This window comes from Streptopelia decaocto (assembly GCF_964273445.1).
Source record: "Streptopelia decaocto genome assembly, chromosome: 7".
Classification (NCBI taxonomy): domain Eukaryota; kingdom Metazoa; phylum Chordata; class Aves; order Columbiformes; family Columbidae; genus Streptopelia; species Streptopelia decaocto.
In genome coordinates this window covers 26,359,159-26,378,494 of record NC_138661.1, presented here as the reverse complement: position 1 = coordinate 26,378,494, position 19,336 = coordinate 26,359,159, and the positions used below count along the sequence as shown (strand labels likewise).

General features: G+C 35.7%; 1 protein-coding gene across 2 annotated transcripts in view; it reads left to right on the top strand.

The window, feature by feature from the left end:
* MIPOL1 (mirror-image polydactyly 1) overlaps nt 1–19,336 on the top strand; it is a gene marked incomplete at its 3' end in the record, with an annotated part of 192,035 nt that overhangs the window by 17,118 nt on the left and 155,581 nt on the right. Inside the window, exons 3-4 of one of the 2 annotated variants that reach the window (XM_082057458.1) lie at nt 15,044–15,178; nt 16,423–16,502. In XM_082057458.1, coding sequence (XP_081913584.1) covers nt 15,174–15,178; nt 16,423–16,502 — 85 coding nt within the window. In that variant the 5' untranslated portion in view covers nt 15,044–15,173. Of the gene's footprint in view, nt 1–133; nt 591–15,043; nt 15,179–16,422; nt 16,503–19,336 lie in introns of those variants that run through there. The other variant, XR_014184531.1, reaches the window with a different exon arrangement.

Sequence of the window (19,336 nt, the reverse complement as noted above, 5' to 3'; positions counted from 1 at the left end):
CAAGCATAGAGTTGTCCCAGCAGTTCACAAATAAATGCTAAGCTGCAAAAATATTGTTTATTTTCTTTAACCTTTTATTCAGTTAACTACAGTGTTCTTTCTTGTTATTTTCTCCACGTGCGTTTATCACAAGGTATTCAAGGGACTCCTGAAACATGCCTCATCCTGACCACAGTCACTTCAGATCAAGGACCACTCATTTTGGGATGTGTTGGTTTTGCTTGTAGCAGCCTAGACCACCATGGTTATGACATTCCTCCTCTAATCACAAAGGCCCAGTGAGCAGCTTGGTTACTGCAGACGTGAAGGAATCCCAGTGCCGGTGTCCATGCAGCACTGGTGTGGCCAGTCTGGCTTTGTGCACAGTGGCCACAGCTGTGGACTTGCGCTCGCCCTGTATGGGAAGTGGCCGTTTTGCATCAGCCCTTATAGCTGTGCCGTTCTTCATATTTATTCATCAAATTCTCTTTGAGATTTTTTTCATGCTTTACTGTATATGTTTGTGTACAAGCAGCATGGCTGAACTGGGTTCCCTGCCTTTGTTGCACATATGCCACATTGAAGAAAATAAAACTTTCTTGTTGTTTTTCGTTTTGTTTTGGGTTTTAATTTATTTTTTTTATTTCTCCCTGACTTTCTCTAATTCTAAGCCTTTCTTAAAAATCCTGAGCTTTCCTTAAAATAAAGTTTCTCTGTAAACTGTAGCCCTTACATACAAAGTATACTTGAGCCTGCACAGTAGCAAGTACTTGGTTTGAGACATAGTTGACTTTCTTTGAAGTCAATGTGTATATGACTGAGGTAGTAAAACATTGGGGATACTTAGTTGAAGTGATGTTAATTAATTGTGCTAAGTAAATAAACTATTCGGTTGGTGCATTTGTATAATTTATATTTAAGCCCAAAGAATTGCATGGTAAAGTGATATTTCATGAACCACTGAAAGGCTCATGTTCAGCTTAGACTAATCTCTGTATTAAACTGCTAATGCTATGGCATTCAATATAAAATTGCCACTGCCCTTTAACAGGAAAAAGACTTCCTTGGTTATCTTTTTCAGCTATTTAAAAATAATTTTTAAAAAATTTAAGCTGTGTGTTAGTAATTTTCTAGAACCACCAACTTCAGAACTCTGCTTTCTGTGTCTAATTCTTCACAGTAATTACTTTTTTTTTGGTCATTTACATGCAGTGCTACATTTTCTCTTCTAAGCTGGTGGTTTTCTTTGTTACAAAATCCTGCTATTTTTTATGCTGGTTTTTGGCCTGCTAAATGTTCAATATGTCCCTTTAGCAGTCTTATTCCTTGAACGGATATTCTGAAAGACACATTGTACATGTCTAAAAAGGAGCTGTGGGGTTGAAGCCCTAGATAAAATTAAAGCCTGAGTATATATATAAAAAAAAAATTTAAAATGTCAAGATAATGAAAAGTCAGAAAATAAATTATACCTATTATTAATTTTGAATTGTATTCAAACATAGAAGTATGTAACATAGACAAAAGCTGGTTACAGTGAGATAAAATTCAATTTTACACTAGGATAATTGTTTTATGTATTTTACATTTATTTATAAGATCAGATAAAGGCTTGGAATTCTCAATATAAATCACAGTATGGTCGTAATGAATGCCAAGGTCAGTAAATGGAAATCCCTTCACTTGCAAAACACATAACTATTGTGGAAAATAGTAAGTGAATAAAATGAAACTGATTAGCACCATCTTTCCTACTATTAATTCTTTACTTGCATTATAATTTTAGCGCTTTGAGTATTTTTGGTTTTCAAAGTAGTGAATAGGTATTAATGCTCTCAGTGTCCTCCCACCTGTAGCCAAATTAACATGTCTTTGTTAAGAAGAGATTAATGCAAAGCTTGCTTGAGGTCTGTGGGTGGAAATGGAACTGGTGCTACAATAGCATTGAGAAATCAGATTGGCCCTGTTCAGATGGTAGTGCATGTGCTGGAGATGTAGTTGATGGGATCCAAATGCTGTGTAGATGATGGAGCCCATGATTTAAGAATCCATTTCTGTAATAAATTGCTTCCTGTCAGGAGCATCTTCTGTCTTGAAGACTTATTTTATCCAGAATTGGATCTCTGGTATGTCTCTAAGAGAAAGGAATTTAAGTATTTATCAGATGTGGCAGGACAGATCCTCACAGAGACGATACACTGTTGATTATTTTATGCTGAAAGGAGGTGGCTCAGGTACCTCAGCTGACCCTCTGTGTCAGTCTGAACTAAAGAATGAGACAACCTCCAAGTAACCAAATTGCAAGCCAAAATTTGAAACACATGTGTAGCTGACTGAAATGACTGCCACTCATTTTACCACAAATATTTAATAAATAAGCTGTAATGTTCACTGACAGGTTTCTCCATATGCAGGGTATTGGAGCTTTTGAGTCTTAGGGTGATAAGAAATACACTTCTCGGCATGGCATCCACTTCACACAGAATGTTACAAGACCTGACAGGTATTTTGTCTAGTTGGATATTTTTTAGAAGTGTTGGCTTCCAAAACATGTCTTGATCAGCTGCCCTTACTGCGCACAGAAACAGTGATTTCTACATCTGTTGCTTTTTACAGACACCAGGTTTTCTGGGCTTCTGTAAATGTACCTGTGTCACTGAGATCAGCCACTGTTACCCGAGTTTAGATCGTGTCAGAGAGTAGTGGTGGTGAGTAGTGACCCAGCAGCCCTAGGGTGCTCATCTGGTGCCACTGAACAGCCCTTCTAGGTAAGCTCGGGGATTACAAATGTTGTTTTGTTTTCTTCAGAAGTTGTGGTTTGTTTGTAAGCTTGTAACTCATTCTACTTCAGCAAAGGAAGGGCCACTGCAACAGGGCCAAGCATCTGATCTTTGGTTTCTCAGGTAGGCCACAAGGTAAAGTGTTTTGCATCCAAATGATTTAACGAATGTGAAGTTCTAGTATAACACTGGTTAAGCTTCTGCATAGGTAGTAGCCCAGCAGGTTTCATTTGCTGGGCTGGTGATCAGATCACTGAGGTCTGCTGCTCATGTGATGAGGCTTGGTTTCCAAGTAGCAAAGATCAATTAGACAGCAGGAGGACAGAAATGGAAATGCAGCACCCTGTGAGAATAGACTCACCTTTCCTTTTTTGATACGATGAGATTTCTTTCAGAATCATACTGAGGTCATTTCTGATGTGATACAACTGTGAAAGGGCACTGGTGGACCCAGTCCTCTAGTCCATTCATGGCACCTTGCCAGTACGAAAGCATGGAGCATCCAGGAAGGAATTCTTTGTCATAAATGTTATGGATTAGTGTGCAATGGATGTATCAAGACACTGTTACCCTGGGATGTATAGTCAACCAGTTAGTTTTCTGCACTGCAGTTGCATAAATACAGGGTGATATAAATATCCGCGGGAGCAAACTTCAGCTTCTTACTTTATGGACTCAGAATTTGATGGTAGAAAGCATGGACACAGTTGTGGGGTGTAACACTTTTTCTCACATTGTACTGAAGGTGACTGCTGTGCAGGTGTACAAGGTAACTAATTAAAACAGTTTCCCCTTGAAATGTAATTTTGTTCCTCCTCTTCACTATCCAGTGGTAGACTAATATTTGTCTCCAGAATGTTTTTCCAGGATCTGAAGTGGAATTACAGTATCTGAAGGTTACTAAATATTAGGCAAAAATTAGAATTCTCTTCATAGTTTAAAAGTATCTTTCATATTTCAAAAACCCTCCCGGATGTAAAATTCTTTTGGTAAACATTCACTGTCTTGCACTTATGAGAAAAAACTTACTGAAAATAGCATATGCTGCTATCATACTGAAGTTCCCCAGTTGTATCTGCCCAGTAGGTTGTTTTCTACTTGGTGTAATATACACTTCCACATTTATCTTTAAACTTACCAAAAAACCTCAAAAAGAAAACCAAAAAACTTTGAGAACCCGTTTAGTGTTACATGCCTTTTTTTTTTTTTTCCCCCAGTAATACAGCCATTCAGTCCATTAAAGAGATCATGGAAATTAAGAATTGTCTATCCATCTGCAGGTCTTAAAAATCTCACATGTAATACAAGCAACCCAGTGATGGACTTTTTTTTTTTTTAATATAATTCTCTGTAATAGAATTCTATGTAAAAATCTCACTGTTTACTAATACAGGAATGTGATACTGTAAATAAAAGTGACATTTTGTTCCAGGTGCCGTATAAATTCATTCAGACTGATGTTAAACCCCAGTTATAAAGAAGTTCATAAAAATTCTCTGTTATCCAAGATGTTTTGAAACAAAACTGTGTCTCATCTGATTGAAAAAAAAAATGTGATCAGAGCATGAGTTTGCTAGTTGTAGGGTCTCAGGACTTCTCAAATGTCTTGAGAAACAGGTTTTTAGGGAGGTGTCTATTAGTGGATGTCTGAGAGTAGGTGTGCTTTTTCAACCTGTCCTGAAAGAGCTGTTGAAACCCTTTTAAGTACTAAACTACCTTTTTCTTAGGTGTAGCTTTTTCAGTGAGTATCTTGGATAAAAACAAAAATAATCTTAACCTCAGTGAAGTTCAGAGTGATGACTAAATGGAACTCACTTAACTCTTTTCAGGCAGGAACAACATATTGTAGTAAGCTGAGTTATGGCAAAAAATGCAACCTTTCCATCATACCTCTTTTCCCAAGCCAGTCTGCTCAGCAGATGCACAATCCAGATGAAAAACTGAGTATGGTGAAATATTTCTTTTATATAACAGGAAAACACAAGAGTCTTGAAAAATCTAAAAGAATGTTAAAGACCACTTTGAAAGTCAAAGTGGTATAACTTTATCAGAGAAATTATGCCTTTTGTTACATTAAAGTCTGAACATGTTAAGATTTGCTTTTGACAGCAAGGACTCATGAAAGCACAACATTAAAACAACATTGCCTCATTCATAATGTGTTTTAAGAAGTATTCCAGAAGACTTTCTCCCTTCTTTCCTCCCAGTTTGACTGTGAAATAGGAAGCTGTTTAGGAGTTTTTCTAGTGCTATAATTAGGCACAGAAGCCATCCTAGCGCCTACCTAACTTTGTCAAATGACCTTCAATGTGAAAGGGGAGGGAAAACTCTGGAGACTACAAGTCTTTCAGCTTCACAATATCCAGGAATGTCTTCAGAGTTGTTCTGAATATTTGAACTGTTGGCCTGATTTTCTGTTTTTTAATCTTGTGTTTTATCTATAATTCTGTAGCTATGACGTCTTTATTTCTTTTAATTTTTATTTTTTTAGTGATGCCAAGCAGTGCAATTTGTAATGCCCAGAACATCTGACAAACAAGCCTCAAACTGTTCAGCTCAATTATGTGCAAGAGAAAGCGGTCATCAAAATAAACTTGGTTTTCAGAAGTGCTAAAGAAGGATTTTGCCTTCTTCATATAGTAAGTGGATTTAGAGTTCCTTTGCTCTACCCAGGAATAACTGGTGTGGGGCCAAGATTCAGCTGCTGTCTCAGCTCTCTGTAATCTCACATAATTTCTTCTTTTCACCTCTGGTGTCAAGTGTTTTGGCAATAAAAACATTAATGTAGCTTGATGAATCAAGGAATAATTAATGCAGGATACCTGAATTTATGATAATGTTGCAAGAAAGATGAGAACATCCATCTGTTTGTTTTGCAAAAAACTGAAGAGAATAATCTTGTTGAAACTGACTAGATAATCCTAGGTCTTGAATTTTTCCAGGACTTTTTTCCACTTGTCTGTGTGGAAATAATCTGTTTTTAAGGCTCAGAACCTCTAATAAGAATTTCTTCTCTCAGTTGTGTAACCTTCAACTTACATCAACCTCTTTGTAGTTTATGTTCTTGGAGGAATTCTTTAGTGCTTTTTTGCTGTAAATTAGTTTTGTGTTTTTGGCTGAATGATGTACTTACCAAGAGTTTAAAATGACCTTTCTTCAAAACTCAGTAAAGAAATGTCTTTTTAAAAGTAAATCTGTCGAGCTTCTTTATTCCCTGTGTTGTATGTCATTATAAATGATGACAGGATTGAGGAACGAGAATGATCTATTTATTCAAACATGTATTTCAAAGAAAAGCTGAACCATTTGGTTGGTTGAACAAGAAGAGAAATGACAGAGCTTTCATTATGGGTGATCTGGCAGTTTGCCTGTGCTTAAAGTTGTCCTACACCTTTCTTTGGAAGACCTTTTTTATTTGAGTTTCCATTGTTTGTGACTTCAACATTTTAGATGGAGATATTTTTTTTTCCATAGTAGGCATTTCCTTCCTGCTAGGGGAAGGTTATATTTTTTCATAAGTTTCAACTGAGAGATATTGAATATTTTCCAAACTAGGGTTAAAGATAAATATATTGTTTCCCTGATATAAACAAAATTACTGCAGCAGTTTGATTGGGAAGCTGGTATGTTTTGCATTTCTTTCTTAAAATTTGGCAGGGAGATCAATCAAGCCACTTCCAGAAATATATGTGATGATGTGACTGATGATCTAAACTTCTTTAACTTTAGCTAATGCTTCTGTTGGTTGGTTGGTTGGTTGTGGTTTCTCTTCCCAGCTGCCTGGCACTGTTTCAGAGTCAATGGCAACTCCTCTTTAATTGTGTACCTTCCTTTGCTAGTGCAATAAAAGGAAGCAGTGCAACAATTACATAGTACTCAATGTTTGCAGGTTTAGCCTCTTCAGTTTTTAGCTTCCATTTAAATTCTGGATATTCTCAATGAACTTGATTTCACTGACTCATGTGTGGTTTTCACTGACTTCTGGCCCACCTCAGAATACCTGATTCCTCTCTGATGATCCAAGACCATTTCTGGATGTGTAACTTGCTATTTTAAGTTGTACTAGCCTTCAGGTTTATTTGATATTGCAATACATTTGAGGGAAATATGTGGATTAAGTTGCTAAAAACACTAGCCTACTAGTCATACCGAAATGAGCATGAGCTTAGAATCATAGAATCGTTTAGGTTGGAAAAGACCTTTAAGACCATAGAGTCCAACTATTAACCTCCTGCTGTCAAGTCCACCACTAAACCATGTTCCCAAGTGCCACACCTACAGGTCTCAAATACTTTCAGGGATGGTGACTCAACCACTTCCCTGGGCAGCCTGTTCCAATGCCTGACAACCCTTTCTCTGAATAATTTTTTCCTAATATCCAATCTAAACCTACCCTGGTTCAATTTGAGGCCATTTCCTCTCATCCTCTTGTTTGCTACTTGGGAGAAGAGACCAACACCCTACATGCTACAACCTCCTTTCAGGTAGTTGTAGTGAGTGATAAGGTCTGCCCTCAGCCTCCTTTTATCCAGGCTAAACAACCGTACTTCCCTCAGTCTCTCCTCATAAGACTTGTGCTCCAGACCCTTCACCAACTTTCTTGCCCTTCTTTGGACACATGTCCTGAAGCATTCCTCTGTAACTCCCTCCACTTCTCACAAATATGAAGTTACTACTGGTAGTCAACGAAGGTACTATGTACTGGATCTAGTTGCTAGATTTAAAAAGAAATCACAAGTTGAGGAGTTTATTGAATTAAAATGTCTGTTTATTGAATCAAAAAGTATGTCTATGTTCACACCTGAGCAAAACTATATGTTCCAATGCTCTTAATGCTGTGCCAGCACTGTTTAGGGAACAATTATGCTTTTAAAGGGTAGCTTTCTCTTCAGATAGTCATCTAAGAAAATGACAGTTTAGTTAATTCTCTTAAAAAGAGCAAAACTGTCTGATATGGAGTCAGTGTTTTATTTCTGTGCTCATTTTAGCTTGTGAAATTTCAGGTGATACGATTCTCTTCAGCAGCTCAAGTGTACATTGTTGAATTTGAGTGGATAACTAATTTGGAGTGGATCCAGTGCACTGGGTATGTTGGTTTATGACAACAGTGAAGGTTCACTTGTGTTTTCATGCTATTCAGAACAGTCTGACAGATACATAACTGGTGCAGCTGTATTTCCCTGTGAGAGATCGACGGGCCCCCCTCCATCCCCATGCACAGGACTGGGTCTTGAAAGCTTGGCACGTTTCTGACAGGCCTCTACATGTTCAGTGCCCATGATAGTTCTTGGTCAGGCTCCAACATCCACACTGTTTGTTGCCCTTGTGCTTTTTATTTTTAGTGCGTTTGCTGTCAGGAAAAATGGTGCTATTGAAGATACTTGGAGAAATGTGAGCTGGCTGGATAAACTGAGTTTCTCTGCTTCAGTGTGGTTTGTTGCCTCCTTTTCTTCACTAAGTCCCTGTACAATCTTCTTTCTGTGAAGGCAGATGAACAATTAAATTTGAACACTTTTGGCAGAAAAATTTAATTTCTGCTTAATGTTGTGGCTTATACTAGTGACTTGTTAATCTAGCACTAAGTTACTGCTTCTTATTTTTATGGGCACATAATGTTCTGTGACTTTATTTTTACTTTTTTGTTAGAATCCAGGTTAGATTTGTGGTAAAATAAATTACGATTTGGGATTTGTGGATTTCAATATGAATATGCTGTCTAATGAATTTTGCAAACATAAGCACTGTAGGCTGAAATGTTTCTTGAATCATTTCCATAATTAGCTTTGGAGCTTTTTAGTCACAGGGACTTTTTCTTAAGTTTGGGGGTGGGCACAGGGATTTTGTGGAGCTTGAGGAAAATGCTTTCAGAAAGGTAGGTGAAATATCTGTATCAGCAGTCCAGTTCTGGATGGTGTGCAAACCAGCACTCTATGTTTAGCCTAATGCCACATCATCCAGTCATGTAGCAAACTGGAAAAAATGAGATTTCAAGACAAGTAGTGTTCAAAGCACTGCGCTGATACGGCTGTTGCACTGTTTCCTCCCTGTCAGCATTCTGCCTGTCTGCCATCTGCGTCGTCTTTGGTTGGGCCTCACCTGCTGGTTTGGTTTTGGTTTTTTCCCTGCTGTACTATCCTACCCTGTACAGCAAAAAGCAACCCAGAATTTAGTGTATTGTAAGAATACTAGTTCTGGTGGTTTTGTTTTATTGCAATCTTTAAAATAATAAAATAGATAGGCAGGAAGTGATCTGTGAATATCACCCAGTTCACACTTCTGCTCTGAGCGGGGTCATCTCCAAAGTTAGGTCAGGTTGCTATGTCCAGATGAGTTTTGCACATCTCTAGCCATGGGGATTCTGCAACCTCTCTGAGCAACGTGTTCCAGTCTTTGACCTTCCTCACTGTTGAAAATCTCTTACCCATAAGTCTCAGAGTTTTCTGTGTTATAACCCATCTCCAAGAGAAGAATCTGTCTCTGTCTTCTCCATGTTTAATCACATGGCAGCTAAAAACCAATAAAATCCCCCATTAGCCTTCTCTCCTTAAAACTAACACAACTCACTCCTCAAAAGTCACATGCTGTAGACTCCTAATCATCTCGATGACTCTCTGCTGGACTTGCTTCAGGATATCCATGAGAGAGTCAGACTGCATACAGCACTTTGTATGTTGTCTCACAAATGCCAGATAAAGGGGATTAATCACTTCCCTTTGTCTGATGGTTATGATCCTGTGAACAGAGCGTAACATGCTTGTAGCCCTCACCACCATGAGCATATAGGGTTGCTTCTATTAAAATATTCTACTAAGTATTCTTTTGTCTCCAGATAAGACAACAGTTAGTTTAAATATATGTAAATACCCTTATGCCTAAAGGCTATGGAAATCACAGTCTAGTTGTAAACTGTTTAGAAATGGAGATCTGGCTGCCAATGCAATATGTAATAATTGAGTTGTAAAACCAACTGTTTACAATGAAGCTGAAGGTTGGCTAAATGAATTGGCTGTTCCACACTTGACCGAAACATATCATAGTTTAATTATTAGAGTGAAAATAATGTTAATGGAGGTGTCACAGAAGAAAGCTGTTTCATAGAATGCACAACAAGATGAGAAAAGCTGGGAAAAAAAGGAGACACAGTCTTTGACAAGATCCTCTGCAGTTTTCTTTACATTTCAAAGATGTGGTGGGTGGGGAGAGAAGGAAAAGGCATGTATTGTCAAAGAGAAGACAAAACTATGGAAAAGAGGAAAAAAAGGAGGACAAAGGACAGTTAAAATGGAAAAGAGGAGCAGACTGAAGATTGTTTAATAAATAAAATACAAACAAAGATTGTTATTTTGCTTGTTAATGGGGAAGAGAGAGTATAACAGAGGGGAGAAGAGATGGGGGGCAGTCAGTGATCTAATATGCGCATAAAACACTTCCTGGTGTGTGCAGAGAGAGAATTGAGACTTGAAGACACTGAACTAGTAGTAGAAATTAGGGAGAAGAAAAAAAAAAGAGGAAAGTATGTTTCCTATATCCAATTAAATTTGATTCAGGAATATGTGTAACCTATTGTAAACCAGCTGAAGGTGCATTTTTATGCCTTCTCACTTGCCTTTGTCAAAAGCATGACATAGAGAATGAGCGCTCTTTGACTTAATGTATGCCATCATTAAAAGCATCAATTACAAATTCTTTAATGAGAATGTGAAGAAGCTGCTGAAGGAACGGAGTAAAAATACCTGAGCCCTGGTTGTCCGTATTTTCTGCTTTATGCAGGTTAGTTGGAACCCATGGCAAATGTCTCTTCTCTGGCCAAAAATCAGTAGGGAAGAAAAGCCAGGGATTATTACATGACTCTGCCTTCTTGGAAAACATTTTTACAAAGATTCCAGATAATGCAATTACTTCTATAAACCAAAATCTTGAAGTCATCGTAGCAGTGCTAGAGTTTTAAGTTTGAAGTACTACACGTTACATTCATCCACTTATGGGGTTAATCCACTTGCCTATGTTTTCTGTTCTTTTATAAATAAACTGAATATTTTGCATGAACTATTTGTATTTAAAAGCATATAGAAGTAATATACTATAATAAAATAAGTAACTCTGTAATCAAATATCAAAGTATGTTTCATTTCACAGCTTTCAGGTATCTAACAGATGACTGTTATTCCACCTTTGACAAATATTTGAAGGGGCTATTTCAGTTATCATTTGACTAGTATTTTTATAACTGCCCAAAACTAATTTTAACTTATTTTGGGATGTCTTAGATTTCTGATTTGTCATAACGTTTCTTAAGGTAGTGAGGATATGTGACGTTTTTGTGGAGAAGTGTATCATTGCGTCAAAACTTGGCATCCACCTGGGTTAAGAGAAAGGGTCTGTTCCCCAGGGAAATGCTTCTAGAAGGTAACTGGTTTTTCCGTAGTGTATCCTCCTAAATTGAGTTGTTTAGTTTAGCTTGGCCTGAGACAAAATGTGTCAGGATATTTTAGGAGATCTTGGTAATCTAAGTAATCTTATGAAAATAATAGTAAAATTTGTTCTTTTTTCCCCTGTACATAAAGCATATGGTGTTCCCTCCCGTACATAGTTCTGTCTCTGAACTGTCAGTGGCAACTGTCAACTTCATCATTAAGGGAACAAAGACTGGCTCGGTGCCATTCCATGGAGTACTGGAAACTGGTGTCTTGTTCCACCAGAGGCAGAGCAGGTGGGGTAGCCCTTCTTGTGGAAACTCAACCCCCCAAAACCTGAGGACTTTTTCTGAAGAATAAGTGAATTCGGTCAAGGCTGTGATTCAATAACTGCCTTCAAAACCTGTAAAAGCAAAACCAAGAAACAGAGGTTTGCAGTCATTTGGGCTCCACGTGGAAGGGTCTCAATAGCCTTTCAGGTCCTGGGGAGGGGGTGTCAGTAACTGAACTCCAGCTTAGAAGATGGTCTTCCCTATCTCTGGGCAGGGAAAACACTGGCAGCTACAGCAGACTGTCACTGATCTAATTAATCTGTTGTTGTGGGGTGCTCCCTTGTGTAGCATATATTCTACAGAGACTCCTGAGGTTTTTTTCCTCTGAAAATGGAAATACTGCCACAGCTGTAATAAAAGCTGTTCAGAAGTGCACAAGTGAAGCACTGTATTCTCCCTAGCTTGCAGATGTATGCTATTTTTATATGCATCCTGTTTTTATTTTATTCCTATTAAGTGTTTGTGTTGATGAGCTATTGGAACCAGGACTGGAATGCCATCATTTGAATAAGTATTATTTTGTTTAGATTTTTTTTTCTCCTGAGATCCATTCATATTTCAAGGTACTGGAAGGCAGAATACTTTGATGGCCATCTTTGCAGAGTATATCCCTGAATGAATGAGGAAGCAGTAATTTTAGTTAGCACTGTATATTAAAAAAAAGCAGTGCAGTGAGCTTGGTCTTCCATTTTTATCTGTCATAGGTGTAAATAATTCAAAGATAAACATGGGAAGAAGTTGCCAGTTTGAAACTGACTGTGTGAGTCTCATTGGGTAATGTTAAAATTGCTTGTGTGCTTCAATTTGACATTCTTTAGATAAAGGTGTTTTTTGCTGAAGTATAAATGGATTAAAAGTTAATGCTGTTTTTCACTAGGCACCTACGCTAAACTAGGATGTTCATGTATTTAATGTGTATTATGTAATTAAGCATCCATTGATTTCTTTCTCTTTCGGAAATACTCCTGCAAATCAACACTTCATATATGAAAAGTAAAGATCATATCATCTGTTGTTTAAAGTAAGGATAAGGACAGACATTATTATTCTGTTATAATAGATTCTTAATCCTTTGTTCTATGAAGTGTTGATGTTTTCATTAGAGTTAAAATATGTTGCATGTTTACAGAAAGCCTGAAATCTCAATATGTGGTCCTATCAATTTTAATTATTTGAATCATTAGAACATCTAATTTTTTGCTTAAGGGTACACGAATGTACCATTGAATCTGTTTTTTAAGGTTTTTTCCAGTTTAATGTCTGAATCCAAATTCATAAAGAGTTGGAAAAATGAGATGTCTGAGCTATAGGATTCACAGGGATTTTATATGAAGCCTATTTAATCAGGATAACACTGTTATTAATATTCATAAAGTCAGCTGGAACACAAATGACAGACTATGGAGCCTAAAATTTTTTACTTGTGAATTTATTAAAAGCAGCTTAAAAAATTAATGGAATTTAAGTAAAGTTGACGAAAATGAAAATCTTATGTTAGCAGAAAAAAAATCTTTATTAGAACTTTCTCCAAGACCATCTTCTATTGATATCTTTGACAGATTTCATTGGTACTTAAAGAAGAAAGATGCATGAATGGTCATTTAAAAGGATTTAAACACATTGGCACATTAATTTTTACATGAATAATAAGTAGTTTCCAAAAGCAATTAACTTACAGTGTACAAGATTTGAATAGAAAAATAGGACTGTGACATCAAAGGGCAAAGCAAATGTGCTGTACATTTTAAACTTTTAATGATATGACTTCTTAAAATAATTCATTTCATTTTCACAATAGCTAAAGTAACAGTGAAAGTATTGGTGTACAGCCCGGGTTTGTTTTGAAATACACTGAGATCTGGAAAAAAGAAATATTTTGATGCCAAAGTGCTATTGGTAAAGAACAATGTCAGGTTTTTACAGTGATCATGTGCTTTTGAATTGAGCTTTCTTACAGTCAATTACCGTGTGTAGAAAACAATCATATACTGTCCACAGTATATGATTTTTCTCCCATGCTGCTATATGCAGCACTGGGAAAGATTTGTTATTTCTGTACCGCGCCAAAGGGGTAGATCTGGGATTTCTTTCCTTAGTAGGAAGATACTGGTTAATTTATATTCATATGTGTAGATAGTTGTATACTTAAATATTTAGAGTGACTTTTATGTGACCGTTACATATTCAATGGTAAGGACTTTATTTTTTTTATTATTTTTTATTTTTCTTTTTATGCATAATGTTCAAGTAGTAGTCTTAGCACTAACTCAGGCTGAATAATAGGTAGTGAATAAGGAAGTTAGTATTTAAAATTAACTCCAGATTTTGAGTTACAGTTTCATTTTGCATTTTCACGTCTGTATCAGTCCACCATTATACTTTGTTTTAATCTTCAGCTTTAATATCTTTCAATTGTTAGACAGAGTGATTATTAGCAGATTGTCTTCAAGCGAAAAGTAAAGCTTTAATTGTGTTTAATTTTTCTGATTATTTGTCCTGGGAAAATCTTTGTGGTCAGCTTCTGATTGTTGTTGATGTGGCAAAGTTTAACACCATCTTAATAATGATGGTTCAATAAGTTTTGGCTCTAAAAATACTTATGTTTGAAGTGTCTACTGTAAAGGCACGTCTTGAATTATATGTAAAAGTTGTGCGTAGATTAGATACATGTTGCAGCATTTGTGTTTAGGACAACCAATTTACATAAATAATGTATGGAATATTTACTAACATTTCTATCTCCAGTTATAGGGAAAGTATACTGCAAACCTAGGGACCCTGAAAAGGTCTTTCTGTTTGACTTGATTGATAGGTTGCCTTAATTTGCTATCAACAGTATTTTTATTTTCTGCATGTGCAAACTAGAAAATTCCTATTAATTAGCAGAATATGTTTCACCTATGAAGACAAAGTCTGTAAAATGAGCCTCGTCTCCAATTATTCCCGTGTCATAGTCTATTATTTCCAGCAGAGGGCAGCATTTTCCTACATCAGGTACATAAAGGCTCATGCCCTGCTTAGACTGTCAATGTTTCTTGTAATTACTCCCAGTATATTTGTTGCTTGCTTATGAATTAACTTGCATTTATGGAACTAAATCATTCCAATCATTTAATTACACCTGAGGAGCTGAACTATAATTGCTTGCTTCCAACTAGGATCTGATATGGCTTGAGCAGTATTAATTTGGTGTTTACTTTTCTGAGTGCTAAAAGCATTAAAATGATTGTGCAATGGGATTACATTTTACTAATTGCTGGCATTCATTAGCTGGGTAAATGGCGAGGAAGAATGACTGTATATTGTGGAGGGATAAAATTATGGTTTTAAATAGTATATTACTAGGCACATTAAGGCCCTAAAACATGTTTTAAAATACTCCAGAGGTTATTAAATACCGTATTTTCTTCATGTCCTGCTATATGAATATCTTATTAAAATACTGCAATTATTATGAACCTTTTTGTGCAATATGTAGGGAAATGGCTTCATTGACAGAAACCTATTTCTTGATATTAATAACCTTCTATATTTTCAGCTAATCCAAAAGTAAATGAGGAACATAGGAAAAGATTGCCAACTCCAAATCAACATAGTTACACAGAATTGAAAGAGAAGCATACAGCTTCATTTGAAAGGCTCCTGTAAGGAACTCAGTGTTCTGCGATATGAGGTGAAGTTGTTATTTTTTGTTAAGACCTAAGCACATCAAATCATACTTTTTTTTTTTTTAATCATGCACAGTTATAGTTAACAACAAATATGAGCTAAATATTTATTTCTTAAACACTTAATGTAAATGTGAGTGTTGAATCTTAAGTGATTGCAGATTTATTTTACCTTTTTATAATCTAAAATATAAAAATGAAAACACCTACTTTTTGGTACTTCTGCTGCTTTATTAGTTAGAACATATGTCTTGGTATAATATGCTTGAATTTTAAAATATGTACTTAATTATTTTTTGAGATCTTGCATTTATCAGCACAATGACAACTCTCTAGGTGTTTTCATGATCCAGCCACTGCCTCTTCAAGGTATATATATATTTTTTTTTTAGTAAAAGTAGAAAAAAAATATAGCAGGGAAAACATACAAAATAAGCACAACTATGTAATTTATGAAAAATTATTCATTCATATAATGCAAAGGTGCTTCAGTAAATAACAAAATTTGTGGTAAGGCTACTATGTTAGCGAGATTACTGATGTAAATTTCCCTGAGATATAGAATGTTGTTGAATTTTTAACAGATAGGAGAACGTATGTTTTAACACTCAAAATGTTGCCCGATAAGCATAATATTTTACTGTAGGTCTTATTTTTGAGTGTTGCAGGTTGTTTCTTTAAGATCTTTGATTATATGAAATATTGCAAATGTACATTCTGAAGCAATATATGTGCAAATATTAGGAGGGGTTATTTAGCTGTTTAGAAAAAACTGCAAATTCAGAGTTGGAGTGGTCTTGGGCCACCTCACCTGTATTTTATCCAGATAAAGTGGGAGAAAGAATGTTGTAAAGTGAAGCGCATACCACCATCTGTAATAATTACCAAAGTGAGCAATCTCTTCGCCTCTGGTGGGACGACTCAGTGTGATTTGGGCTGTGCTCAGTAGCGTGTACTTCCAAGATCAGACTCTAGAACAAGCAGACAAACTAATGAATTTTTCAAAGAAGGCATTACACATAACAGAAAGCTGAACCACACCATTGTAAAAATTAGATGTGTGAGGAAAAAATATTTTACTGAGAAGTCTAATTTAGCATTGACTATTAAAGCACACAGACTTTATTGGTCTGTTATAAATACTTTAAAATCATTTGTCTTGTAAATTTTCTGTTGAATGAAGGCAAAGTATAGGTGTGTTATAATATATTGTTTCAAGTTTATTTATCTAGAGTTTGCTTTATTTTAGTTCTGAAAGCTTCAAGCAAAAACTGGACTCTGTGCCAGATCAAACAAGTTCAGAAGAACAAATGGAGAACTGGTCAAAAGGTAAGGACTTTTAAGATATTAATAAGGAACCTCAGGTGTTGTACTAGTGCTAGGCAGTGACTGGAATGTATTTGTTCTTGCCGATATTTGACTGACTTTGGAAGAAAAGAAAAAAAAAGCCACAGAACCACATACTGCCTCTTAAAAGTATTTGAGGCAGTAGGAGAGCAGCTACAGGAATGTAAATCACCGGCTTTATTTTTTTTTATTTTCTGTGTTATTAAAAATGTTTTTGTATAACTTTGAGAAGTCTTATTTAAATTCTTACTCTGTCCATTGTATTACTTTCCAACTTTTTTTTTTTTTTTTTAAATGGGTTAACCACAAATCTGAAGTCTGTCTTAAAGTAAGTTCTTTGGCCATTCACTCCAGGCTAGAATGTGATGAAGCCATCTACTAGTAATAATGAGTTTCTTGTTAACAAATTACCTCAACTGAATATAGACAGTAAGGTAAGCCTGGAGGTAGAGGTGGCCTTGGTTAGCTGGAACTACCATGATTCACGGGGTTTTAATCTCCACCAGGGTGGAACGATCCTTTTGTATTTGGATAACCAAAATGTTGCTCTCAGATACATTCTATGTAAAAACAAAACAAAACAAAACAAAAAAAAGGTGTTGAGTTTGATAGCACATTAGAGGACTGACTGGCTTTACAGAAGAGAATTGTCAGCAAGTGGCTAGATAATAATGTGCAGATTGAAGAAAGGGAATAATAATAATAATAATAATAATAATAATAATAATAATGTGCAGATTGAAGAAAGGGAAGGACACAGGAAGGAGACAATCAGTACGTCATAAAAGGCTGGGGAAAAAAAAAAAAAAGAAGAATATGTATTTCAACATCGAAGATGCATCCTATATCAGAGCCTAATAGTATCTTGTGGATTTCTTTCTTTGAAGTTCATACTATGTATTCTTTCTCAAAAGAAAATAAATGTCAAGTTTCTCCTGAAGAGCCTGTTGTTTAGAAGAAAAAAGAAATAAGAAATACTCCATCTTGGAGATGATGCATTTCTTACACATGTAAAGGAATTTCTATCTATATTCTTGTATAAAAATAAAGTAGTTGTAGACCCATTTTAATTCATGGAATTTTGGGCTGTTACTGTTACTGAGTGAAGTTAAAAATGTTTTTGAATCATATACTCGGAAACAGAAAAATAGTCGTGCTGCAATAACTTAGTGGAGAATTGTGTTCTGACAACTTATACTTTAAATGTATAATGGCTTAATCAGATTTAGTATTTTTAGACCTTTAGGGGTCAGCATACCCTAAGAATAGTTCAAAAGGTTAACTTTTCCAAAGTAAGCAAGTGAGTATCATAAACTGATTCTCTGGGAAATATTTTCTGTTGATTTGCAAGAGATGGTGTTATTCTGCTCACAGACACTTTAAAAACTAGATAGTTACTGAGTTTCATGTGTATTGTTTTTCTGATGCATTAAGTTAATATTTTGTGCTGTTAACTGTGTCCAGGCTAACACTTACGTACTTGTGTATCCCACAGAAGTTGTTTTCTAGACAAAAGGAAAATTGATGCACTTTTTTTATATCAGTCATTAATAGGTCACATAATTCTTTGAGCCTTTAAGTTAAAAAAACAAATTACGAATAAATCTCATATCATCACACTGGTTTGGATGAGGAATTTTTTTCCTATAATTTTATTTGAGTATTAACAATTAAATTACTTTTGCTTATCATAAAGTTAATAGATAAATTACAGCAACATAATGTTCAATATGTACTCGTGGTAGAAATTTTGGTGCTTATTCTCATTGAACTACTAAATCAAAGCAACTTTTAATCTTCCGTTTAAATGTCTGTGTTGAAGTGTGTACGATTTTATGTTCTGCTTGATTTGTCATCCGTGGTATCTTTCCTTTTTGCAACTGTCTCTAGTTTTGCTGTCTCTAGTTGTTCCTTGCTTGTAACTTGGAAGTTTAAAAGCAGGTTTTAGAATAACTCTATAATTATTTATTCAAATATTTTTTTTAATAACATACTGAAATGTTGGAGATGAAATTATTCGTCGAAAAATGAAGACGGTAAAGCACATCTGAGCTGGAATTCTGCTGACTAGATGAAAATTCAGTCGAGCAATGAGAATTTAAAATAAAACAAGGTCTTAGGTCCAGAGAAATGGTAGGTTTACGGCAGTTATGTGGAATAATATGAAACCTGTTAAAAGATGTTATAAAATAAAATACTTGAAAGAAAGGTAGTGTTTAAGAAGAGTGTATCTGAACTGTTTGATATTTTTAACTTTACAGGTTGTTTGGAATATATTATGTCTGTGTGGACTGAAGATATTTGTCTGTCTCTGTTCTGGTGTATTAGGAAGAGTTAAAGAACAGTCTATCTCTAAGGCTTATTATTTTGGGGTTGTATCTAATTTAAATGTACTGTTTTAAAAGGAGGATTGTGACTTTTTTCATTTCTCTCTATGAATACTTGAGAGAATGTATCAGAAGCATTGGCAACAGGCCACTAAAAACTGTGTAATTCCCAAATGAAAAATATTCACGATCCAAGCTAGAAAGCCTAGGACTGTAGTCCATCATAAAAATAAACTTATATTGGCAAATAGGTGCATAACTTTGCATTCCATGGATGAGGTGGAGGGGAAGCACAGTGTGCCCAGGTGGAGTTGTTACTTTAGCAGGGTTTACATGCATGACAAAAACTGCGCAAATGTTAATACTGTGAAAACACAAGATGGAACCTGAAATTGGGTGCTTTTCATACTTGCATATACATTCAGGACTTGATATGTCAATTTTCCAAAAGAGTTAGCAGGATAAGAAAGTGGCGAGTGTGCAAATACT